This window comes from Anastrepha ludens, chromosome 6 (assembly GCF_028408465.1).
Source record: "Anastrepha ludens isolate Willacy chromosome 6, idAnaLude1.1, whole genome shotgun sequence".
Taxonomy (NCBI): Eukaryota; Metazoa; Arthropoda; class Insecta; order Diptera; family Tephritidae; genus Anastrepha; species Anastrepha ludens.
In genome coordinates, this window is record NC_071502.1 from 33371571 (window position 1) to 33398694 (window position 27124).

The window sequence follows — 27124 nt, forward strand, 5'->3', positions numbered from 1 at the left end:
AATTTTGCATTAGGTGATTGTGTGATTGCTTGAAACGGTTAACTGCTATGTATCTACGACCTTAGGACCACTAAATAGCCCACTCATTTCTTAGTTACCTGAAATTTAGGCGATAATATTAGTAGAGAACAGCCTTAAAACAAATTTAATCGTGTTTTCTATCTCTTTAGAATCAGTTTTGCACATAATTAAAAAAATGTATAAAAGAGTACTGTTTTTTTTCTTTTTGTAGTCATTGCAAATATTGTAACACCTGACCTTCATAAAAACTGGTTCATAAATACTGTTTGTATAACTTGCGTATTTTAGGTTGCGCAAACCTACTTGTAAAGCGCAGACAGTACTAAGTTTGTGCAAACTTCTAAGCTAAAAACCAAACCTTTTCATGTTCCCAACCATTTTATCCGGGCGCCATCTGTTGGTTGCTAGTAAACCAAATTTTTTTAACCGCTTAAATTGAAACAAATTTTCCCTAATTAAACATTTGCAATTCAAAATCATAAAAGAGTTTTTTTAGTGAACCTTTAACATTCAATAGCATTTAATATATCAAAATTTTAAAGTGTATATTTTTATTTTGTATTTAATAAACCCGCATTGCCTCTCTTGCGCCTTTAAAGGCGATTGAGAATGGTAACTCCTAACTCTAGCCCATTGTATTCAAAGTTCTAGAAAGTAAAACGATTGATAAGTAAGGAGAAAAGTGACAGAGAGGAAGAGATAGAATGAAATAGAGACAGGGATAGCTAGTCTTGTAGGAATTTTACAGATTCCAGTTTGAGAGAACGAATAAGGCACATTCTCATGACATCGAAAGCCAAAATTCGTAGCTTTGCTCTAGCAAAAACAGGACAACCACAGAGAAAATACTCAGTGCTATCCGCCTCCTCTAAGCAAGACAGGCCAATCGGGTCCTCAAGAATTCCAATGATGGTCATTATGAATTGCTCCACGGTCACATTATGAACGGTCCCATGAATTGTGTCCTGTAATATTACCGACCATCAACCGAACGTCTTTTCTACCAAGTATTAGAAGAAAGTTCAACAGTTTTCTCTTCGGCTTTATCACAAAACACAGCGTTCCAGACGGGACCATCGCACTTTATGTAAATTGCATACATAATCGCTGATCCACTTCATGATTCCTGCTGAACTGATTCGAATTATTGGCTCTAGTCCCCGTGTGGCAACCGCTGATTCACAGCTGGCCAATTCATCGGCAATTTCATTCCCTTGAACACCGCAGCGTTCTGAAACTCATATAAGTAAAACCTTATTCTGGCTTGCAACAGAATTAAACTTCGTCTTACATTCTTGAACAATCTTTGAGGTTTGCTGTGCGTTCTCCAGTGCCTTCAGTGTTGCCTGACTGTCAATAAAGACTCAAATCTGTTTCCCGATCCATATCCTCTCAATTATCCATTTTGCTACTTTCACATTGACAAAAGTTTCCGTTAACAAAACAGTTGCCATTCTTCCCACAGCGTAATGATACTTATTATTATTGTTTAAGTGCCATCCGTCTCCAAAACCTATTTCAATCTTGGACCCATCGGTAAAAAAAATATCCGTCAAACCTCTTTGAATGCACTCTGAAGTACTTTGGATTTGACATCAAATTTTTTTACGTCATTTAAATTTTATTTCATCAAAATCGGTTCTATATCTATGTCCCATATCCATGTGAAGACCATTTAACTTCTTCTTTTATATAGCAAAGTGTGCAAATTTTCTGAGCATTTCCTACATTTCATTCATGCGGTATAGCTGGGCAATGTGGAGCTCCTTGTTGACCGGGGATTTTTTTCGAGCATTTCCCAGTGCACCATGCCCTCCCGGTCCCACCAAACACATATGATCTTCTTTGGATGAAGATCCGACTTGACTCTCGGCTTTGGCATATCTCCTGGATTCACCCACTCCTGTCTTTAATGTATAGGCACCATTTCTCATCTCCCGTGACGATTTGGTACAAAAAGCGCTGTTTATGACCTCGTGTTGCCCAATGGCCGGTGAGATGCTGAGAAGCAATTTGAAGGCGACTTTGTTTTTTTCGTTGAGCTCGTGAGCAAATCGCGGTAAATCTCATTGAATCATCGTTTTATGATCGCAGTTCATTTTTTTCGCCAATTCACGACTGGTTTGGCGACAGTTCACCTTCAAAAGTAATTTGAGAAGTTCTTCTTCGAATTCAGAAGGCCTGACGCTGCGGGACGTGTTATCGACGTCATAGTCGCCATTTCTGAATTTTACAAACTGTTTCCATGCTGTAGACTCGCCTATGACACCTTCTCCATACACGTTGCAAATGCCCCGGGCTTCTTCGACAGCTTTTTGACCTCGATGAAAAGCAAAGAAGAGCAACAATAAAGGATAAAGTAGATTTTGTGCGTCGATTTATCACTATGGATGAGACTTGGTTCTGTCACCATTTTTCTAAATCAAAACAAGAAGCTAAAGAGTGGTGCGAACCTAATTCTTCGGCTCCGAAACGAGTTCGTGTACCCAAATCGGCCAAGAAGGTGTTAACATCAGTTTTTTGGGATGCGAAGGGAATTGTGTTTGTGGATTAGTTTAATATTATTAAAACCTTTTAGACCAACTGAAGGAAAAAAATCGTGCAAAAGGACCCAGGACAACCGGAGAAAAAGGAAACAATCTTCCATTTCCTCTGTGAATGCCCTGCCCTATGGAAGGACAGAATGTTAACCCTGGGCAAACCGTTGTTCGAGGAGCTCGAACAACTGTCTGGCTTAGATGTCAACAACCTAATAAGGTTCCTGAACCGCACAGACTGGGTATAGTCATGCCGTAAATAACAAGTTGGTAAAGAGGATGTGGCAACAAAATGGTGCGGAAGCGCTAGTTGGATTCAGGATGAATCACCACTCTAACCAACCAACCAACCCAGTGTGCAAAAGAAAAAAATTATTTTCCATCAGGTCAATTAACCGTATCACAAGCTCATCTTGACAATGACTAAAATCAACGAATTAAAGTTCGAATTGCTTTTTTCTTATCGAACCGCAAAACTTATTGAACAACCTAGTATCTTTTTCAGTTTTTTGTTTTTTTTTTTTAAGTGAATCTTCTTAGGCGTCGATGGACGAGCGAGAATGGAGAGTAAAATTTCAAGGCCATGCAACGTTTTGGGCATTTTCGTTCCGCGAGAGAGAAAAAAGATATAACGTAGAGGAAAAGGAGAGAGAGAGCTATTTTTCCTGAGTTTTTCCTTGTAGTTGCTAATTTCTAGTGGGAAATAACACTGCCTACTTTTTGGCGTTTATTTCCGTTTCCTGGCTAGTGCTTGTGCGTATTATAAAGTACTATCCATTCCGGCGTCGAATTTGTTGGTATTGCCTTGCGGTAATTTGTGCCGTTGCTGCGATCCTGAAATCGCTGCGTTTGTGCAAGTGGTAAACGCTCGGAGTAGTGCGCGTTGTTGCCACGGTTTGTGTCCGGCGTTTACCTACACCGGTCGACCCTTCTTCGTTTCTTGTAAATTTTGTCTATTTGTATTCTCTGCAAATGTTGTGAATTTATTTAGTTATATATTCTCTCTCTTTCTCTCTCTCTCTCTCTTTCATTCTCTCTCGGGTCTCTCCCTTTTCTTTGTCTGCCTTGAAAGTTTTACCTCTGTTATGTGTACTATGCTACACGCACTTTTTTTTTTGTTTTTAAAATTGACTTTTGAACAATTTTGTGAGAAACTTCTTAGGATTAAGATCGATTCTCGGCGCATTGTATTATTTCGATGGACTTCACCGGTTTCGCATTGAAATCCATGGCCCCTATTATGAGCAACATTCGATCTTCGACTGTAGTCGAAAGTGCTGACCGAACGAATTTTCATTTGGTATTATGGTGCTCATTCGTTGAAGAATAGGACTATTGTGAATTTCGATCGCTCGACGCATTTACAATAGATAATTTTTCTCAGCTGATACAGCAAATCAAAATAAAAGAAAAACCGATTGTGTTGAAATTCTTTGCTAACATTATTTTTAAAAGGTAAAAAAAGTATTTTTTGTGAAAATGAGTACAACGGAGTTGTGGTTCGACGATTCATCGGACGATGAAAGATTAGTGGAACTAGCTAGAAGTAGGAAACAGTTGAGGGACGCATCCTACCACCTAGAAATGGCTTCCACTGAGTAAATTTAGAGCTTTCAAAATGTGTTGACGTACTTAATATTACAGAAATTTCCTTACAGATTTTTAAAGAACTTTAGATTATCTAAAGAGCCGTTTGTGAACCTACTGTCCAGTACAGAAAACCAGTTGCAGCAGTGCACCCGAGCCAAATTGATTCCAAATATTTTAAGGCTAGCCACAGTTCTGCGAGTTTGTGCTCAGGGATCGTACCAATTGAGTGTTGGTAATGAAGGTATGCTAGGACTTGCTCAACCCAATGTGTACGATGATGCCGAAGATATTGAAGTGGAGTCAAATAACGGAGAATTAGAAAACATAAGAAATGAAATTTTGAGATTATAGAAAAATCTAAAAAGTATTAAATAGAAACCTTTACACCACACTTTCTGTTTTATTTTTGTTATAAATTTTCTTTATTCAATTATTCGTCATTCGAAAAAAATATGAAAATGTATTTCTATAAACATCACAAAAAAAAACCATTATTAAGCTTAATCCATTTTGCTGCCGTTCTCACTGGTGGTCCCAAGCAATTCAGCTCCGTTGTAAATTCCTCCCATTTTTTTGCTGCTTGAAGTTTGGTGCAAATCCCTTTTGCGAATTGTGGATTCGCCTTTCTAATTGTTGTTTGGTACTCACGACTTTCGCCCTGCATAATATTAACAAAATTAGTATATATTTATTATTTGGTTACTATAAAACCATAAATAATCGCAAACAACTTACACTTTAACAAGTTTTCCCACTATACGCTACACGATCGAAAGCAAAATTGCATTCGACTCTAAATTCGGTAAACAACGAAAATTTCGATAGGGTTGCACCGCTCATAATACCAAATTGGCATTCGATTTTCGATCTTCGACAACCAGCGAATATCGAAGATCGAATACAACTCATAATAGGGGCCCATATTCTTTAATGCTACTTGGGTGCAACTTCCCTTCTCATTAATCTGCTTACCTATAAGCAAATAAATTTCGACAGCTGGTAATGCAAAACGTTCTTGGTTTTTCTTTTTCTAATTTTATTGCTAAAAAAACTAACAAGTCCCATTACTTTTTATAATTATGTCATTATTATTGTATTTAAAATTCAACAACTGTATTAATTTTTCAAACAATGTAACGAAATGTGCAACAATGACTTACACTTTCTTACAAAATATTCTTACTATTGCTATTAATTTTTTCATGTATCTATGTGTGTATGTATGTATGCATGTCGAACATTTCATTATTACGCGCTTACACTCGTTTTTTATTTGCTCTTTTTTCGTACTTTGTTATTGCTATACGCTCGCCGTTACGCCACCGTATGTATGTATATATGCATGTACATATGTATGTTTATGGTAAGTATTTATTGAATATAATATAAAGTAATTAAAGAATAATTGAACACAACAATTTATTTTACAATTCGCTAAATAATGCTTGTAAAAAATATGAAAAATATTAATTTCTGAGTTACATGGTTTGACTATGTACTTACATATGTATGTATGCGTGTATGCATGTGCATGCATAGTTTGCTTATGTGCAGGTTAATTTAACTCTATGTAAATGTGTGTGTGTGTGTGTATTGTGTAGCGAAAAAATGTAAACAAAAAGGTTCTTAATATGCAATTCTTTGTTCGTCGTATATTAATTCCACAGACAGAATATTTATTACTATAACATTTATGCTAGGCGCCTCAACAAACACAACAATACAATTTAATTAACAACAAAGAAATATAATATTAACTAAATAAAACGCACATAAGGTACATATGAATGTATGTATGTATGTACATATGTATGCATATAAGTGTGCACATGTGTGTGTGTGGGTGTGTAAGCAATTTAATGAGAAAAGCAAGCTCGCATTTTTGGGGTTCGACGGGTAGTTGGTCCCGCTTAACGGTTCCGGTTCTACCGGTTGCGTCGACGTCGTGGACTATGGGTCCATAGCGCAAAGCAAAGAACCCTTGGACGGATGTAATGCCGAACTTGACTCGTGTTAATTACATTATCACGATCTCATATTGCTCAATGTTTTCTATGCTCGTATTTATTTCTTTCTTCTATTTCTCTTTCATTTTAATCATTTTAACCACTTGCTGAGCATCCGCTTTCTACATTTTCTCTTTTATATCATTGATTTTCTTTTATTTTATTTTGCTTTTATCTTGGTTTTTTTTCTGTTAAGTTTTGCATTGGTTTTAGTTTTGATTTGCTTTAATATTTTTAAGCTAAATATTTTTTTGCTTTAACGTTGCGCTGTAACACGTTCAAATAGTACATAATATTTTGGATCGTTTGCAGTTATTTAGCATTTTATAATTAAATGTACATTTTTGTTTTTTGTTTTTGTTTTTTTTTTTTGTTCTACTACATTTCACCTATTTTTATTGTAAGTATACTATGCATATTTTTAATAATAATATATAATCTGTTATAATATATAATCTACTTCATACATTTTTCTTTGTTTTGTTAAACTCTGAAAACATAACAATTTAAAGCCTTTCTCTAAGGCCATTCAATGGTGCAATGTTGCTAATAAAATACCTAAGATTACCCGCTCACAATTTACGAATTTGCCTATACGATTTAATAATATTGTAATAATTAGTGTAAGTTTCTTTTCCTTTTTACTTTCTTACTTTTTTTAGTTCACATTTTCCATGTAATTTTTAAGTGTTTTCTGGGGTAAATATACGGGCTTTCTTGCACACTACTACATAGAGTAACACTACACTCTCATATAACTGCATATACGTATGTATGCATGTACGTGCATACATCTTTCTATATTTTTTTAAGTAGAGAATTTACTTTAAAACGCATTTTCTTTCACTCATTTTACTCATATCGGTAATTGGTGTTGTTACTATTATGCCTGAGCGGCAAGTTGAGACAATTTTTTCGCATGCATAGATAGAATATAAAAAAACAAAAAAAGTGCAGTTTTTGGTGCCGTTCCGCTAAAAAAACGCGGCTTGGACATTGCCCACGTTGTCATTTTCATTAAGTTCCAATTGGTTTTTGGGTGATGAAAAGAATTCAGAAGAATACTTTGTTGCCGTGTAAACAACGACTGATTGGAAGAGCGCATGGCGTGCAGCATACATTCATTATTGGGAAGAGCGTAAGAATACGTGAGAAATGAGCGGGCAGAATTCTGCTGCCGCAGCCCCTATGACGTGGCCATTATACAGAAATACAAGTAAAAACAACTATTTTTGGACAGACATCCAAGTGTGGAATGGTGTGAGCGCTTGGTGTTTTTGCTTAAGCGTATTGGCGGGGTTGCTATAGTAAAATTGAATTTTTAGAATATCGACAAAAAACTATTATATTATATTACAATAGCAAATATTTTTAATATATTTTTTAGCTACAATAATGAGTTTATCGAGAACTATCTGAATTTCTACGTAATTTTTAAGACTTTTTGGTACGATTCTGTATGAAATTTAATACTTTGTTATTCAAACATTGTTTTATGTAAAAAAGAGCCTTTTGGAATCAGGTGATCTCAGCTTTGCGCATATTTTGGCAACCAGCTGAGAGTGCTTTTAATTATGAATCTGTACAATGAATGCTGCAGCCGAGTTACTCTCACAATTTTGCTTCGGATGGCCAAACTTTCTAAACAAGCAACCTTGAGTGGATTTTAGTTAGGGAATTTTTAGCCGAATTTTGTTAGCGGAACGGGCTGGCAGCTGCATCTTCCTCTCTTATGTCGTTTTATTTCATGTTGTTAAGAAACCGTATACAAGGGAAAACTATCGAAAACATTTAATTCAATCAAGTTTATAGGTTATATTGCAATGGATCCGCTTCTAATTACATAAAAAAGCGCTGGCAAAAAAAATAAAAGCAATTAATTTTAAAAATAATAAGATGAGTCAAGTATTGCACGGAGTTAATTTAGTAGTAATAATTGTAACTTTCAGCTTCCAGTATAAAATTGAGGGGAGAACATTGAATTTTTTTAACAACGAAATTTTACATTAAAAAAAATTATTTTATTGGCAAAATACATACTTATTTTTATTTTTCACTCAACCCTTTCATTTTATGAAATTTTTTCCTGCCAAACCAAGGCGAATTCATTAAAAGTGGTGGCACTAGGCCAATAACAACATTTTTTACATTATAATACCACGTCAAAGTAGCAAACGAAGATGTAATTTATTTGTGTAGGCAGAATAGAGAAAAGACTCAATGTATGTGCCGCGTTGAAATTATTTTCAAATGTTCATAATTACTTTTGAATTTAAATTCAATAAAAAATCTCATTTTTCAAATTATAAATTTAAATGTCAGTAATACGTATGGGGAAAAGATTGTTAGAGGTGTGCTGGATAACAGACCGTTATTCGGCTCTGAGCGAATTCGACATCATCATCTAACGAATTGACGTCATTTGGGATATGTTTAACAAAAATTTGCTTGCGTTAGTGATCTACGAGAAATATCAACACAGCCAAGCAACGATTTGTTTACGAATATGGTGAATAGAAATACTCAAAAGTGCGTAATTTTATTGTGCGTTATTTAAAATGAGTTTTTGTTTAATGAAAATTGATATTTTTATCTGAATGAAGTGCGCGGTTTTAAATCGTGATAGCGTAAAACCGTAGGCAACCGATTTTTAAGTTAAGGCAATCTTGATTCTGGCAATCTAAGGGCCTGTGGTAACACACTCACATTTAGCTTTTGCGTCTAACTCAAATATAGCTACAAAATAGAGCGCGAGCGCTGCTGAAAACTTTGCGCGAATTATGCTGTTACTTTTTTTCGAATTCCTAAATTTAATTTAATTCAAATTTAAAATAATTTAATTTAATTCAAAACACAAAACTTTTCACAATTTCACAATTTGCTAACCACGTTTTTTTTTGTATTCAGCTAACGACACCTTACACTTTTTGCTACGCATTTTGTTGTCATTTCATTCGCCTCTCTCAAGTGCCGTGGCAGCCAAAGTTCTCCTCACATTTTTTTGTTTTTTTCACCATGGCTATCAAGCGAAAGAGAAAAAAAAACAAATCAGCCGGCCTACTGCTACTACTTTTAGTAGATTCGCCTTGTTGCGAGCTTTACGTTTCAAATTTGATAGCAAATTAAACTTCAAAAAATATTGTTGGTTGCTTCCAAAGCGAATCTATTAGAGGTGGTGTTGTTAAAATCAGCTGATTTCTTTTTTTCTTTCGCTGTGTCCATGTAGCTGTCAGCACACAATAAAACAAGGCGAATTCATTTTTTGTTTTCTACTTCGCCAATACTTTGCCGTGACAATCAAACGTACAAAACATTGTTATTGGTCTAGTGCCACCAGCTTCAATAAATGCGCTTTGGTTGCTTCAAATAATTTTTTCTTTCGCTATCGGAGCATAATTTCGTGTTGCACTGAGTTTTTGATTTTTACTCACATTTCTTTATATACTTGAACTTCTTTTTAAAATTTCAACTGCCGAGAAAAATGGAACAAAAATTACAAATATTAATTAAAGTTGTGTTGCAAAAATACATTAAATAAGAAACGCACGCTAACAAAGTCAAAAAATTGTACTTGGATTTCTGCTACTTTGCCAAAACTTTTCAGTTTAGTGTTGTTATTATTATTATTATTATTTTTTTTTTGTTTTTATCTCGTGAGCTTAAGAGTGTTTAGCTGCTTTTTTAATAAGTTTAGACACATTTGCTCGTATGTGCTTACGTGTGTACTTAATCAAAGAGGAAGGTAGGTATCTACGTAGCTTCGAATATAAAAATATTGCTTACATATTTTTTGGATTTACACTTTGAAATCGAATTCACTAATTATAGATAACAGTTGCAATTTCTTGCATAGTCAAAATGTTTAATATGTATGTATGTATCTATGCACATTAGGGCGGAGTGATTTGTTCTTTTTACAATTTTTATTTTATTTTTAGTATTTTAGTGCAGTAAAAAACATTAAATTTAAAATGTTTGGTACTTAACGTTTATTAAGGGGTTACATACGTCCAGAATTAAAAAAAAATCGATTTTCTTTACAGATTATTGTTATTTAGAGTTTCAGGCGTGTTTCTGTGGAAGTCGTTTGTAAAAATTCCCCATAGATACAAAGTTATGGTAGAAAATGTAGCTGCCCGACGAGAGTTTGATACGCTTCGTTCGAGCGAAATGCACTTGAAAGTATAAACTCGTTTTTCTCGAAGCTATCATACTTTTTCTGGCACGGTCTGCATGATAACTCACACAATTTTTAATATTTCTGAATGCGGTTCTTTTTTTTAATATTCGAAAGTTTTTTCTTGATAGTCTGTCGAGCTGGATTTTTGATATTTTTAGAAACATAATTAAAGTGTGACATTTATGACGTAAAACGCATAATTTTTTTTTTAAATGCCGTAAATTGGAAAATTTTCGAAAATTCGAAAATCCGGCTCGGCAGACTATAACTACAAATTTATTTTACAAGATTTTTTTTACTTTTAACAGAGCCATCAACATTTGAAGGAGAAATGTGGCAGACCGTGGAGCAACTTTTTTTCATTGTACTTTGGGTCACGTGATTTTTCATATACTAATTTTTGTAAAGAAAAATTAAAATAAATTTTTTTATGAAGTTTAAGTACTAATAAAAAATTGGTCAAGAGAAATGATGCAGACCGTGGAGCAACTTTTTTTCATTGTACTTTGGGTCACGTGATTTTTTATATTGATACTATTTTTTGTAAAGAAAAATTAAAATAAATTTTTTTATATTGTATTCATTTCTCCTGTTATCCCTTCTAAAAACAGTATTTCTTTCAGCCTATTTTTGGCGCTGTTGGACGTATGTAACCTCTTAAGAGCTGTGTAAAGTTTTCATTATACTGGGGGCACCTCAAATGTAATTCTAGGAAGGTAAAATTTTATGATTTTCGTAAACTCTTATAAAAGCAATTTTTGATTGTTATGCCAATTAAAAAAAACAAAATTCCATACACTTTCGCTCCACCTTAATGTACATATACGTGTTTGTATGTATGTATGCATATGTAATTGCGTTTCCACATTGATGGTGTCGTAGAAAAAAAATTTCCGCGCAAAGCATTAACCAATTCTATGCTTACGAAAAATGTAAGGAATCCACCAAAAGCATTGATATTTAAAAAGTAAAAGTAGTTTTTTTTGTATTAGTTTTTAAGTTTAAGTTTTTAAGGAAGCAAATAAAAAAAACAAACATTTATTTTTAAGTGATAAATCTAATGTCTTTGACATGGCGCTGCTTTCAGAACTAAAGTTGGAATACGTAAGTTAAGGCATTTCAAGGTCCTGCGTAATTTGCTTATAGCAGCTAAACAAAGCACAGCCGGTCGACTCCACCCATAGGGCAATTGGTTAATTCTATCCGTGCTATGACAGCAAAAATAGGCCGCTGTTTGTGGATTGACTTGAATGTGGCCTGTTTATGAAGCAAATAACTTGAAACAAACCTTCAAGTTCAAGGTGTTCATGTATATAAAACAATTGCAAAGTAGGGGAAAGTGAGAGAGCAAAATGGCATTTCATTTTGAGGGGAACTTGCAGGTTTTTTACTGGATGAATTTTTACTTGTAAGCATTCGCAAGTGGGAAAAACAGCTGATCGCAAAGTAAAATTAAACAAGAATTCAAATTTGCGAATTGATTCAAAGTTCTAAATTTAAATAAAAGTGGTGAATAATGCGGAGAATGTAAGTAAATATATTTTAGATAAAATTTATAAAGTTTATGTGAAGTCAAATATTAAATAGAAATCGGCCAATGATATAAAGGTAAGCACTTCGGAACCACAGCCCCCAGTCACCGTTGCTGCAGTTTGCGAAATACAAATCGAATGCATTGAGGTATCTTTTGTGTTTCATGCTTATACTTCTTGGTTATTAATTGATCTGCAGAGGCGGAAGCGAGGAAAATATGAAGAAAGCTGTGATATTGCCACAAAAATACCAACAAAAATGCTAATGGAATCTATCTTCATCTGACTGCGGTGATAAAATGGAACAAATTATTGTGCACAAAATTAAAATTATGCATTATTATTGTTATTTTTTCAATTTAGCATAAGGTAGCTCAACTGAATAAGTATTTAAATTTTGTGATTTTTCCCGCCAACAATTTAATCAGCTGTTCGTAAAATTTGCAAATTGTTACTGGGTTTGCGTTCTAGTAGTTATTTTTTTTTTTTTTAATTTTCCGCTTTCAGTGAGAAGTCTCAGAAATTAAGTTAATGACAAGTTACTGTATAATTTTTGGCATGAACAGAAATATTATGTGATGGATATTATGCAATGCACAGCAGTAAATGAATCAATTTAGGAATTTAGTTAGGTTAGGTTGAAGCGGTTGTCCACTGTGGAGCACACTCAGGCTCATAGCCCATTGTGATGCCGCATGAGGAACTTGTCCTTATCGCTCCTAAAGCCAGTGCGTATTTTTCAAAAATTTCAGAAGATCCCTGATGTCCACAGAACTCAGATATTCCAATTCATGCAAGAATTGTATCGTAAATCTACATCTGCATAGTGAAGCACAATGGCACAAAATATGCGCAATCATTGTTTTTGTTGTGGTATCAGTAACTTTGCCCTGTCAGTGTAGTGTAAATCAGCAGTCGTCTTCGCCTAGCTCATTTAACGGTAGGCCCAGGTAACTTGCTGTTTCGACAGGTTGGGTCCAGAGGGAGAGGGGTGTTAGATGAGTGGGTTTGATGGGACATGTGAAAAGGTAGTGAGTGTCGTGCGGGGTGCGCAATCGTCTCTTGCTTTGCCTCATCTAGGCAGCATCTGCAGAAGTCAAATGTGCGCATGGGCGTGCACATCCTGTGGGCGTGTCTGTCGTGTATTTGATAATGCACCATTATAACTGAGATCAGTGCGCTAAGATTGTGCTGCTTATTTCAGCTTAGCAGAGATTCGGTGCGTTTAGTATTGAGAGTCGGCCACAATCGTCGGGCGATTCTGCAGGTGGTTTCATTACGCCATGTTTCATTCGCTACGCTTCCTCAAAGGTAAGCGACTTACATGTTTTAAGGGTATGCCTATGTCATTGTCTTTGTGCTCATCGGTCATTTTGGTGCCGAGACTCGCTAGTTCATCGGCTCTGCAGTTCACCTCAATGTCGCAGTGGCCAGGGACTTAGGGACTTAGTTAGAGGAGTTTAATATTGCAAAGCGTGCCAATATGCAGCTTTCTTAGGCTGCTTTCGCATTATAGTCCTTATAGTCCCTAATATAGAACTTGGGGCACTCTTGAGCGCTCTAATTTAATTTCATTTGCAGTTCGTGGCCTGCAACTGCGATGCGCCGAAGATATCAATTGAAGCACATTTAAAAACTTTAGAGCAAAACAGAACTAAATGTTTACATGGTGGAAATTTTCGCCTTATACGATTTACTAAAATTTAAAATACAAACAGTATTTTTTAACAATAAATGCGGCAACTTGCGGCACAAAATTTGTGCTGCTTAAATAACAGTTAAGTATGTGTAGGAAAAACTATAAATGCAATTACAATTCTACATAAAGTGGCAATGCTAATGCAAGAAAAATCAAAGTCTACCACCTTCAATGTGCGCACTTTTTTTCTCTGCTGCATTTCTGGTACTTCGCAGTGAGCAGCCCTACATGCACACATTTTTACTTACATACCTGCACATTAAACATTTTGTTTCCACATTCAACATATTTCATTTTTTTCTCTTTAAATATACAAGGAAAATAATTTCGGTCATTTGCCTTAATGAATTCTCTTAAAGTGGTTTGCAATTTTTGGTCGAAAATATATTTTCTAATTATATATATTTTTAAATCAACTTTAGCTGATTTTTATATTTAATTATACGAGTATATAATATCTATTCATAGTATGTGTATAATTTTCGATTCCTTATGATATACGTTTTATAACAGTTTTTGTTTAAAATTACATAAATAGGTTGAAGGTACATTGCAAAATTTGACCAGCACTAATAGTTAAATTATTCAGTGACTCCACACAAGCAGACAAAAATCAATTGTAGCACATGGCGCGTACATGCAAGGTGGCGCAAAATTAATCATCCAATTTGGCGGCACAAAATTAATCATCCAATTCAATTTTTGCATAATTTTTCAATAAATAAAAGAAAATGATGTTGGGTGATGAAAATCATTATTTTCACTATTTTTATCTTGTCCCTTTGTATGCTGCAGTTGACAAGTGTCAAAGATGTTTGACGAATGACGCCATTTGCAAAAATGTTAAATCTTCTGATAGGGTGATTCATATTGCGCCACCTTGTACAGATATTGCACATAATTATATGATTGGGGAAAAAGAAATCCATTATTTGCTCGGTAGATGGATGTAGTGAGCGATGTTTCTTAAAGTAACGATCAAACAGTTTAAAGTTTAGGCTCGTTGTGAAGGTGACATTTCACACTAAAAAATTCGTTTGCTGTTTTTTATTTTTATTCCATTTAATTGTGAATTACAGGCTGTTAAGTATAGAAGTCAACAAAGAGGAAATTCGGCACATTTTACATTTTTTCTTTGATAAAGACGAAAATGTAGCCAGGCCGCTGAAATTGTGAATTGAGTTTATGGCGTCGATTCTATATATATATATATATATATATATGTATATATATATAATTGTACGCGCCCTTTTTTTGGGTGTTTGGCCGAGCCCCTCCTCCTATTTGTGGTGTGCGTCTTGATGTTGTTCCACAAATGGAGGGACCTACAGTTTCAAGCCGACTCCGAATGGCAGATATTTTTTATGAGGAACTTTTTCATGGCAGAAATACACTCGGAGGTTTTGCCATTGCCTGTCGAGGGGCGACCGCTATTAGAAAAATGTTTTTCTTAATTTTAGTGTTTCACAGAGATTCGAACCTACGTTCTCTCTGTGAATTTCGAATTCCAGCCAGCTAATTGCGTGCAATTTTGGTTTCCTCGCTTCCGTTGAGGCATTTCTAATGCTAAAGAAAATGCCGTTAAAGACGATTATGTGGATTAATGGATTTCTTTTTCCCCGAAACTAATTTTGTATTCTGCTGCAACTTTTGCAATTTTGTTGCAATTTGAGCAACTTGCTTGTGGCCAAGTGCTACAAAAAATTGCTGTCTGTTTATCAAATGCTACCATTGGCTCTACTCAATGCTTTCCTTTAATATTTTGTTGGTTTCCCGTTTTCTATAGCTTAATATTGTATTATTTTCTTGATTTGGGGCGGATAAAGCTCTAAATGCATTTCTAAAAAAGTGTCTTATTTATTGATAATTTTCTGTTGCCTTTTGGTCTTTTTCAAATTTCGCTTTCGCATTTCGCATTTCCTATTACCGATTTGCTTATTTTTCTGCATTTCACAGCATTTTATTGTATTCGCTCCTTCTACGCGTGCGCAAGGGATTAACGGCTTGCTTTAACGAGTACTCGTCGTATCTAAGTTACTTATTTTTATGAATTAAGAAAGTTGTACGTTATATACGATAATTTGCGTAAGTATTTTACTAAATATACTATTTTTTGCTTGATTTGTTCTTGCTTTCGGTTACAATCAACTATCACACACTTTTACTTTTCGATCTTTCACCTTCCATTTCTCTTTCCGTTTCCGACTTCGTTTCTTGGTTGTTACAACCACTGTTACACAGCGGCTTCACTTGATTTTCATTTAAAAAATAAAACAAAACGATCTCACTTCACACATACATATGCATGTGCGCATGTGTGTGTATATACATTTGTACATATGCCCGAAGTTCTGCTCCTTCCAATAATTGCTTTAAAATGTAGGTTATTTGTATCGCTTTAAAATGCATGTCGCACATGCTTTAGCCTGCCCTTCGTGCGTACACAAACATCCCTGAAACGTTTGCCGTTATCTATTTTTGATTGTTGATATTGCTCGTGGTTCTAAGGCTCATTGGTTGCTATTGATGGCTTTTGCTCAATAGATGCGAATTAAATTCATAGACGTTGTTGCACTGTTCGCCACAAATATTGCACTTCCACGGATTGCTTTCGCAGTGACAGCCCTTGTGCAGGAAGTATAGCGTTTCGTCCGGGAACTCGATGCCGCAGAATAAACAAGTGAGTATTTGCTTTCGATTAAGCAGATTCGATTCGGTTTCTTGGCCGGTAGAGGTGATCGTGCCGTTGCAAATGGGAGTGGAATTGCAGGATGAGTTGCTGTTTGCTGTGGCGCCAACGCCACTAACTTGCACAACATTGTTGTTGTCCAACACAGCCGCATTGCGGGTGATGCGATTGTTGGCCTTGGCGCAAATTCGTCGTTTGAGGTCCTCCCTTAGCAAGGATTTCAGTGGCGAGACCTGCAATTGGATATAGGTTTAGATTTATTGCAGGTTTGCACTTAGACCTGATGGTTTTTTGTGGTCATGTATTTATATGCACTTGTGTTCAAAATAATAGCAGCGCAACATGTTGTATATTACTCTTTTATAAAAATGTAGTTGATATTATAAAAGCAAAAAAAAAAACATCTAACTCAAACTTTCTATCTTTGTACGAAATTTAAACAACACAACAAAATTGTATCAAAATTTCGAATTTTTAAACTGAATTTTTTGCAGAGTTCTGGGTATGCAGTGTTGTAGCCCAATCAATTTTGTGCCAGTTTAAAGTTACTTAAGGGGTTACATGTGTTTCGTGGGTTCAAAAAATCGATTTTTTTTTGCTTATTACTTTCTACAACATCTCAAGAATATTATCCTAAATTTTCAAGTCGGTCCGAATAATAGTTTCGGAGATACAGCCTTTGGAATGTGTGCGCTCCAAGCCACTTTAATTGTTGAAATTGAAATTTGAAAAGGTCGAGCCAAGGAGCACCAGGAGATTTGGTGGCTCCTAAAACACTCAGGCTAAAAAGTCCATTGCATGTAAAGCTCTGGAAAGGGGGTAGATAGTCAAGGAGGGAAGGAGAAAAGTATCAGAGAAAGAGATAGGAAAGAATAGAGACAGAGATAGAGATAGTTAGTCGCTTAGCGCTCCAAGCCACTTTTATTGTTACTCAAAACTTTAAACGCGTTTTTCTCGGAACCATGTTTTCAAAGTCGGTTGTCAAATGTTCTCGAAAACTACTCACCCGATCTTGTTGAAATTTTACACAGGTGTTCGAGATACAATTTACTCGTGCTTGAAAGAAAAATTTTGTTTTTTTTCAATTACAACTATTAAAAAAAAACAAAGTGTCAAGCAAATTTGACCAAAACTTTCATTTTTTTGGAAAAATGTCTCAATTTTTACTTTTGTTTTCTTTCCTTCTTTCAAGCACGAGTTTATGGTCTTAACTAAAAAACTAATTTTTGTTTTTTTTTTTTAATTTTTGATGATCCTGTCAGGAGTTATGCTGACAACGCGGACGCACCTTTTTTTCGAGGGGCCACCGGAAATTACGTCACAATGGAGGAGTTTTAATTTTTTATTTTTTTTTGAAAATTTCAGAAATTATTCTTTAAATATGTATCTATAAGACAGAAAAAAGCTTGAATGAAATAAATAATTTTTTACATAGAAAAAAAAAATGTTGAAAATAGACCTTTTTTTACCGGACGAAACCCATGTAACCCCTAAAATCTATACATTGGTTTTAGGAGGGATAAGGGCAAGTTCCCCACGCGGCATCACAATGGGCCAAGAGCCTGAGTGAGTCTCACAGTGGACAACCTAACCTAACCTAAAGTAACTTAAGTGGCGCTATAACCGCTTACGCGATTTTGGCCGAGTTTAGCAAAGCGCGCCAGTCGTTTCTTTCTCGTGCTAACCGGCGCCAGTTGGACACACCAAGTGAAGCCAAGTCCTTCTCCACCTGATCTTTCCAACGCAGAGGAGGCCGCCCTCTTCCTCTGCTACCACCAGCTGGTACCACAACGAATACCTTCAGAGCCGGAGCGTTTGTATCCATTCGGACGACATGACCCAGCCAACGTAGCCGCTGGATCTTTATTCGCTGCGCTATGTCTATGTCGTCGTAAAGCTCATAGAGCTCATCGTTCCATCGTCTGCGATATTCGCCATTGCCAACGTGCAAAGGTCCAAAAATCTTACGCACAATCTTTCCCTCTGGCCTGCGCTTTTCTGAAAAATACGTTGTGCAATTTTCCTTCTCCAACAGTCAAGGGGATACCGATGCCTGGTTAGGAAATCTCTGAGCTCCCCTTCCTGGCAAGTTCATCAGCAATTTAATTTCCTTCTATGTTCCTATGTCCTGGAACCCACATCAAAGAAATCTTTTACCTTCACACCTAAGAGATGTGATCTCCTCCTTACAAGAGTTGACTAGTTTGGATCTGCACCATGGCGTTGTCAGTGCCTTGATCTCATCCGAGAAAATTTTAATATCTACATTGCTCCCACGTTCCCATGCCTGCAGGCTCACAAATCTTCTACCTGAAAGACGCCAGCGGTACTCGGCAATTTTGAGGTAATAGATAAATTGATTGATTTAGAGAAAACCCCTGCTCCGACTCCCGATTTCATCTTGGAATCAGTCAGTGAAGACAGAGGTACCAGCTTCAAGACAGATTTGCCCCTCGTTCCAATCCTGCCTACTTAGAAATATTATCTTGGCTCGACCCTCAAACTCCAGTTTACGCATAGAGAGATCTGTCCCAAGTTTAGAGAAAGCAAAACCGTGAATGAAAAAAAATTGTCAAAAATCAAAGTGATTTCTGAGCTACTTCAAACCTGCATTTTATTGCGCCAAAATTCTATGTGCTATAAAATCCATGTATGTATGTATGTATAATTGGCGCGTACACCATTTTTGGGTGTTTGGCCGAGCTCCTCCTCCTATTTGTGGTGTGCGTCTTGATATTGTTCCATAAATGGAGGGACCTACAATTTTAAGCCGATTCCGAACGGCAGATATTTTTTAAGAGGAGCTTTTTCATGGCAGAAATACACTCGGAGATTTGCCATTACCTGCCGAGGGGGACCGCTATTAGTTAGAAAAATGTTTTTCTTAATTCTGGTGTTTCACCAAAGTCAATGTAGCGGCAGACTGATCACCTACCCTACCAGAAATCAAATAGATTAACGAAACCAACGCAAGACAAGTCTTGCCGAGGCCGTATGCTCCCGAGAAGAGTGAACAAGGGGGGAAAAAATTAAAGTCCATACTTGAAATTTTCCTAAAAATTCCGACTAAAAAATTTTAAATTTCGATGAAATTTTTTTTAATTCTATTCAAATTCTCTTTCATCTCCTCATCTCATAGACTTTTTTTTGTAATTAGTTGAACAAATATTTTCCCTTTTGGCATCACATGAGACACATTTTATATAAAACTTTTTTTTTTAACCCAGATTGCAATTATGTCATAAAACAAACCTTAATTAGTGAAGTTAATCTGCTATTCGGCGATGAGAATTCCGATTCACTGTTGTCGCCGCCATTCATTTGCTCGGTATGTGTTGATGGACCGATTTTGTGGCCACTCTTATTTGCATCGGTTGACAAATCCTCACCTAGTGGTTCCTATTGTGGAGCAACATTAACCAAAAAGCGAAAAAAACGAACAAACACAAAAATGGGAAGAAATGTACAAATGTTTGTTTATGTGAATACAATGGGAGTCGTATGAATGTCATTATTGAGTTTTTGCATTACACTCGCCTGCTTGATTGGTATCAAACTGATGGATGGCGTGATGTGATTCTCGTGATGATGGGTTTTTGGTGAAGCGCAAGCATTCAACTGCACACCGACATGACTGGTGCTCGAAGGCAACGATTTGGTATTACAATCGATCGGATGTTCCTGAGGTGGTTGTAGCGCTGGTGACTTGCTTCCGGTGATTGTGTCCCGCTCTCCCCCTCGACCGCTACTCTTCGTCTCCATCGGTTCCACTCCGGTTGACGCATTGGCATTCCCCTGCAAATCAAATGCACACAAAAACGCCGCATCAGTTGATTTCCCAAATTTGCAATTTAGCAACGCATTCCATGTTACATTGAACAAATCGGTGCCGTTTTCTGAAAGGGTTGAAATTTCCACATGCGGCGTCAAAAAATGCATTGGCGGTGTGGTATTCTCCAGCGAACGCATCGATTCACCGCTATCACTTTGATGGGTCGTCATGCTCGAGTTGGCATTCTGGCTGGCCGCAGCAGCAGCAGCAGCTACCGCATTCAAGCCCGGCACGAAACTGGCAGCGGCTGCTGCAGCTGCTACTTGTGATGCCTGCGATTCCAAAGCAAGCAGCAATGATGAGGAGCCACCCGGTCCGGGGTTGTCAAGATCTATGCCATGTCTACAAATACAGCGCAAAAAGTGTAATCGACAATTTTATACAAAAAAAAAACCAATATGCAGAAGAGCGTCAAGCGCACCTGTTAAAGAAATGAATTCTCAAAGATTTCATCGATCCTGCTCTATAGCTGCACAATGGACAGGTTTTAACGAGGTCGTGTTGGCCCACATGTTCGTTCTGGAAATGAGCGCGCATAGCGATTTGTCGCTGGAAGCCACGATTACATATGGGACAGTGGTATGGAAGTGTTTTCGTGTGCGTCGTAAAGTGCTCCGCCAAATGGTCTTTGCGGAAAAATCTATAAGTACAAAATAAAATACGTCACCTTACAATTCCAACCCAACCCGCAATTAGCAGATACAAACCTCTTTTGGCAAACACGGCATTCGTATGGTTTGACGCCAGTGTGACGCATCTTGTGTCGTCGCATATTGGCGCCATTTGAAAATTTCATATTGCAAACGTCACATTCGAAGACTTTGCGAGATGACGACGACGAGGACGACGACGCCGTTGGACTGCTAGCATTGCCGTTGGTAGCGATCACCGACATATTTGTAGGCACATTGTTTGGTGTTGCCGTATCTGGAACCAATTTGGATGCGTCGCTGCTGTTGCCCGAATTGTGGTCTGCGTGGGACACCGCACCGCCGACGCACAGATTCTCCAATTCCGGCTCTTCGGTTTTGAGGCGCGTATGATTGGACAAACATTGAACGACATGCAGTAGCAGTGATGCCCTTGAAGTTGTTTCAAAATTATCACAACGATCGCAGCGAAACGTCGCCATGGCGGGCGGAGTCGGAGTAGGTGTGGATGTGGAGTAATTAGTTGGCGGAGTACTATTTGCGCGCGCTGTAGAATCTAATGCGACTGGCTGCTCATCGGGGCTGCATTCTTTTAAGCTACGCAGTGCATGCGAGTGCTTGACCAACGCATTGTGCTGCAACAAACTAGCGGGAGTCATATCGATGATCCCGCTATCCTTTAATGTCATCTCCATAGCGCCGGCGGCACTTATAGTTTCAGCCATTTACCTGCAAGTAAACAAAAGTTTTATAATGTTAAAAATTTCCATAATGCGCATTAGGGTGACATTTCACTAGAGAACAAATTTGACGAAACAACCAACCAAACAACCTGTGCAAAATTAATCAAACAATTCGGTTTTTGAATAACTTTTTGACTAAATAAGAAAATGATTTTGAGTGATGGAAAACCTTATTTTGATCTCTATTACTTGTTGTTGTTATTGTAGCAGCATAAACATTCCCCATACACATACGGGGAATGCTGCTGAAGAGACAGTCCTCGGCCGGATATAAATCCGGTTGGTTCCGGTTATGTAGAACCGACTGTCGTGGGAACGCTCCATTGCTTGTTTGTTTGCATGCTGCAGTTGACAAGCGTCAAATATGATTGATGTACACCGCCATTTGGAAAATTATTAAAATCTTCCTAAAGGGTGATTAATTTTGCGCCATATATGTATACATATTTTTCAAGTAGCGAAGCTTCATTTCGGCTTGAACTTAATGAAAATTAAAAAGAAAACAAAAATCAGCTTGTAAAGAAGGAAGAAGCTTAAAAAGAGAGAACGATAGGGTGGGGTTATTGTAGGTTAGGTAAGATGAGGTTGCTCGTCTAAGACAAGACACTCGGTGGCTCTAAGGCCCATTGTGATACCTGCATTTGATTTATGTCCCCCAACTAAGTTGCTTCAAAACTTAGACCCTTTTAAGAAGGCCCCTCCATAGTCCCTCCACTGAGGCATTTTGCAAATTTCCCAGGTCTTCAAAGAAATAATCACCAAGATGTTTGGCACGGCCATTCACCGAGGAGGTGTTGTACCGACTCAATTTCTTTTTCATCTCCACAACTCCTGCAGAAGTCATTTTGAGGTGCATCCATTCTACTGGCTAGGGTACCAATAGTACAGTAACCGGTCATAACACCTGTGAGGACGCCGGTAATGGATCTGTTGAATCCAAGCAGACATTTTGTCCATTTGTGATTCAATTTTGGCCCAAACGCCTTGGAGATCCTGCAGTTAGTAGTCAGAGACCAGCTTCTGTTGGTCTCCGCGATTACGCTGAAGTCAATCGCAGTCTAGAGTTCATTTAGAGCAATGCTTATGTCCTCCGCCACTCGCTGAAGGTCAAGCTCAGAGCCTTTCCTGCACACTCATCCGCTCTTTTATTTCGCTTCACTCCAGAGTGGCCGGGGACCCAACAAATTGTAGTGTTGTGTTGTTGGATAAGCGCGAGCGACTTTCTGCATTCTTTAAACATCCTAAATTGATGCGCGCTGAGGCAAGTGCCTTGATGGTAAAATTTGCCGGTAAAGTTTACGGTAAATGGTAAAGTTTGCCGGAGGTAAACCCGTTAGTCTTATCGTTTTTGTTTCGTGTATAGCATAGATCTCAGCTTGGAAGACACTACACCGGTTTGGGAGTCTAAAGGAGCAATTTAAGGATGATTGTTCCGAGTACATTCCCGATCCAGTGCCATTGTCGATCTTTTAGCCGTCAGCATAAATATGGTGACCACTACATCTGACTTGACTCTGATCTGCCAATCCTTCCTGTCCTTCCTTCGTATTTTATACTTTCTGTTCATATCTATCCTGGAAACCAGATAGTCTGTTTTCGATGCGTCTTGCAAGTGTTCCGCAGATAGCAGAACTGATGCATGAGAGCTGAAACTATTAGCATGCCTGCTGCTTTAGTCCTGGAAGCAGATTTCGTCGCTATCCCTTTAACATATTCATCAAAGAGTGGATCATGTAGGATCCCTTCAAGCGTCGCCTTAGGCGTCGATCGGAGCGCACCTCTTATTTCCACACAAACTATTCGTTGGACTTTTATGGAATTCTTTTGGTAGGATTGTACCTACACCGCCTCCAATTACACGAAAGCTCCATAAGTCAAAATGGGTCTGATGATCGTTTGTACTCCCAGTGGTTTATTAACGGTTTCAGACCCCATTTTTGGCCAAATGTCCTCTTACAGATAAAGAAGGCATTACAAGCTTTCCTCCTACTTTCCTCGGCGTTATACTTCCAAGGAAGGGGGTTATTGTAAGTTTAATTTCTAGGGCACTTCCGAATGGTACTCACGTACAAACCCATTCGGCTACGGCGACCCGAAAAAGAACTATTACACAAACAAAAATAGTTAAGCCCGTTATTACATAAATGAAAGGACGATCCTAAGAAAATAGCAAAAAAAAATCAAATATTTTATATCGTTCATCATCATCATTGTTGGCTGGACAACCCGGGTCGGGTCTTCGCCTGCTGTAGCATATGGCTCCAACTGTCTCGATTTCGGGCCTGTGTCCTCCATGCCCGAAATCCCAAAAAGCCTGCGTCTTCTTCTACACCGTCAATCCATCTAAGCGGCCGGCGGCCCTTCTTCTCTGTCTTTGGCATTTACCGAAAATTATTTGTTGAGGTTGTTAGCCCGCAATATTTGACCTACCCATCTCAATCTATTGATCATGATTGTGGTTATCACAGATGGATGCGCATATAATTTTTCGAGGTCATGATTGTAGCGTTTCCGCCACTCGCCTTTATCACATAACGCGCCAAATATTTTTCGCAGAACTCTCCTCTCGAAAATCAGCAGTTTCAGGTTATCTGCATCTCTGAGTGTCCACGTTTCACTACCGTATAGCAAGATAGAAATAATAATTGAGCGATAGAGTGAAATTTTATATCTTGTTCAACACCAATATTGGTTTTGGTGCATAAACATGATTTTACGCCAGCGAAAAACATTGTACGAAAATAATAAAAAAATCGTTTAGTGCCATGAGGGGCGTGTGCGGGAGCAGGATCCATTAACTCAATACTTTAGCGGTTGCTCGATTCGATGTGTGGAAAAAGACTTAGCCCTTGTTGGCGCTAGCCGTTCTAAGCTGTCAGAAACAGACAAACCTTTGCCTCACACTGGTTCTTGCGCGAGAAACTTTTGCGATGTTTCTTGGTTCGAATTAAACAAATCATACGCAATTTTTCAGTTTTGTGTCAGGCACAAACCTATGCAGATATTATTCACTGCCTTGATTTTAGTTTTCTGCAATCTGCTTGAACGCGATCCATCTCTTTAGCATTAGACAAGCAGCAAGGAATCAAATTGGAGCAACTCTGCCAGCTAATTTTGTGTGTAGTATTTTTTGTATACTCTTCATGGTAATACCCAAGGATGTTCCAATCATTAACTATAATTGGACACACCAAATTAAGTCAAGTCTTTCTCCACCTGATCTTTCCAAAGCAGAAGAGACCCTTCTACTTCTTCTGGTACCACCAGCTAGTACCACTTCGAGTACTTTCAGAGCCGGGGCGTTTGTATCCATTCGGGCGACATGACCCAGCCAGCGAAGCTGCTGGATCTTTATACACTAGTCTATGTCATCGTAAAGCTCATAAAACTCATTGTTCCATCGTGTAAGATACTCGTCATCTCTAACATGCAAAGGACCAAAAATCGGAAGAATCGAAGAAGGACAATGTTCCGTGTGTAGAAGTCCACACAAGCGGCGAAAGACCCTGATTGTCATTCACTTGGAAATGAACAAAACGATTTTTCTGCATACGGTCCAAGCAGCTCACAACTTCCGAGCTTCACCTATCCTCTGGCTACCTCACGAACATCCGTTTAAGAGCCAGCTAATGTGAGAAGTTGAAGCAACCCAGGATATCTGGTTGTGCGCTGGTTTTGGAACCCACCACATAAAAAACCTCCCCCAATGAAAATCAAAAATAAAAACTACTTAATGAAATACTGAAAATTAGCCTTTCGTTTCAGCAATCACCTCCTCGTTCGAATAAAGTCGTTTTCCACCAACCATTTTGGAGAACAAATAGTACTACGAGGGATCCGAGGGAGTCAAATCTGGAGAATAGGGGGGACGTAAAACGAGTTGAAACACTATTTCCAATAATTTTACCGCTACACTGCTGAGGTGTCAACTGGTGTGTTGTCGTGATGAAAAAGGAAAATCACTCGACTTCCTTGATTCAAGTGAATGCCAAACACAAAGAAATGGACCTATCTGGCTGAAACTTGGCGTGTGTTCTTCCAAGTAATGCTACTAACTAAACACTTTTCAATAGGGTTTTATATTATTGGATGATACTCGACCGATTAGACACCGTACAGCCCGAAGTGAAAAGAATTTTGCAGTTGTAAATGAGAGTTTGGCCTAAGGCTCGGAAGAATTAGTTCGACGCCGATCTCAACAACTTGGCCTATCTTATGGCACAACTTGAGCGATTCCAGGCAAAGATCTTGGTTCAAAAGCGTATAAAATACAGCTAGTCCAAGATTTGAAGCCGGCTGATCTTCCAAAGCGTCATAATTTCAGTCGTTGGACTCTTAAAAAACTCGCGAAGATCCGCATTTTCTTCAATGATATGCCCATTTTTGTCTTATTATTATTATTATTATTAAATTTGTATAATAACAAGTTATACAAATATAAGAAGGCAGCAGCACTAGCAGCATGGGCCATCGGCTGTCAGATAACAAAAAATGTAAATGTACTTTAAATAAGGTCTAACGTTAAGTAATTATCATATTTACATGCTTATAACTAAATAAAATCAACAAAGGTACATGTTAGATCCGTCTTAACAAGTCGTTGGCTTTTAGAAATTTGTAGACAGTCAGTATATTGCTTGCAGATGGCTCTTTAAGAAAATCCAGTGCAGGAGAGGATCCAAAGAATTGTTGTCTGGAGGTGTGTAGATTTCGACAAGATTGTAGAATATGATCTAAGGTTGCGGTTTCGTCACAAAAGGGGCAATCGGCTGGCAGCGTACGTTGGAGGAGGTGTGCATGTGTGAGAATAGTGTGGCCCAGGCGTAGGCGCGAGTACGGTTTGAGAACTTTTAATGGCAGATCGGAAGGAAGTGATATCTTTGATCTAGATGGATTTAAGAAAGCGTAGTGGTGTTGGTAGTTTTTCCAGTTATCTAACAGATAAATGCGCCGTTGTTTTGTAATCTCTAGGAGGATGTCACTTTTAGAGTAGTATTTATGAAGCATTGACGGTAGATTAGAAACGCTTCTAGCTGCGGCATCAGCGTTTTCATTGCCGGTAATCCCCGAATGTCCTGGAACCCACATTAGCTTAATTTTGTTTGGATAGCTTATGAGAATATTTCTAATTGTATTTATATGAGTTTGATCGTGTGTTGGACAACCGATGGCATTGATGCATGATTGGCTGTCTGTGCATATAATTATTTTGCCTTTAATTTGTTTGGCATAAATGGAGGCTTCTAACAATGCCGCTGTTTCTGCTGTAAAAGCAGAGCATATTGGGTGCAAAAAACCATGTTTGATCGTGTCCCCGTTTTCCTTTGTGACGGCAAAAGATGTTGAGGTTTGAGTTTTTGATCCATCTGTGAATATAAAATTCCATCCCTGTTTGGAGTACTTTTCTTTTTCGGATGTAAACAGTGCTTTGTAAATTTCCTTCGCTGTATGTTCTTTTGGTCGCTGCAGCGTGTTAATAGCAAATGGAATATTGCGTATCGTCCATGGAGGTTGCGTTTCAGCTGTGCGGTAGCGAAGGGTACCCGGCAGTTCAAGTCTTCTTTGCAAGCTCAAACATTTGGCTACAACCGACGTAATTTTAGGACTCCTCTTTCTTAAAGATGCGTTTCTGAAATCTTTAATAA

The 27124-nt window shown here is 37.7% G+C and overlaps 2 protein-coding genes across 8 annotated transcripts in view; one reads left to right on the plus strand and one right to left on the minus strand.

The window, feature by feature from the left end:
- Positions 1 to 3848: 3848 nt before the first annotated feature.
- LOC128868702 (uncharacterized) lies at positions 3849 to 5045 on the plus strand. The gene is made up of 2 exons (XM_054111112.1): positions 3849 to 4156; positions 4217 to 5045. Exons 1-2 carry the CDS (start codon positions 4038 to 4040, stop codon positions 4497 to 4499), a joined length of 402 nt encoding a protein of 133 aa, XP_053967087.1. The 5' UTR covers positions 3849 to 4037; the 3' UTR covers positions 4500 to 5045.
- Positions 5046 to 15819: 10774 nt separating this feature from the next.
- The window catches only part of LOC128868700 (ikaros family zinc finger protein), a 50780-nt gene continuing 39475 nt past the window's right edge, over positions 15820 to 27124 (minus strand). For 5 of the 7 annotated variants that reach the window (XM_054111105.1, XM_054111106.1, XM_054111107.1 and 2 more), the window contains exons 2-6: positions 20794 to 21465; positions 20508 to 20726; positions 19786 to 20428; positions 19507 to 19653; positions 15820 to 16487 (exon numbers count right to left, since the gene is read on the minus strand). In XM_054111105.1, the coding sequence (XP_053967080.1) occupies positions 16086 to 16487; positions 19507 to 19653; positions 19786 to 20428; positions 20508 to 20726; positions 20794 to 21461 (2079 nt within the window). In that variant the 5' untranslated portion in view covers positions 21462 to 21465 and the 3' untranslated portion in view covers positions 15820 to 16085. The remainder of the gene's footprint in view (positions 16488 to 19506; positions 19654 to 19785; positions 20429 to 20507; positions 20727 to 20793; positions 21466 to 27124) is intronic. The other 2 variants (XM_054111111.1, XM_054111110.1) reach the window with 2 other exon arrangements.

Excerpts from the sequence above, each read along its gene's own strand:
- LOC128868702 (XM_054111112.1), top strand. The coding sequence starts at position 4,038 with ATGAGTACAACGGAGTTGTGGTTCGACGATTCATCGGACGATGAAAGA. Across the intron at positions 4,157-4,216 it reads CTAGAAATGGCTTCCACTGA|ATTTTTAAAGAACTTTAGAT; the intron begins GTAAATTTAGAG and ends ATTTCCTTACAG.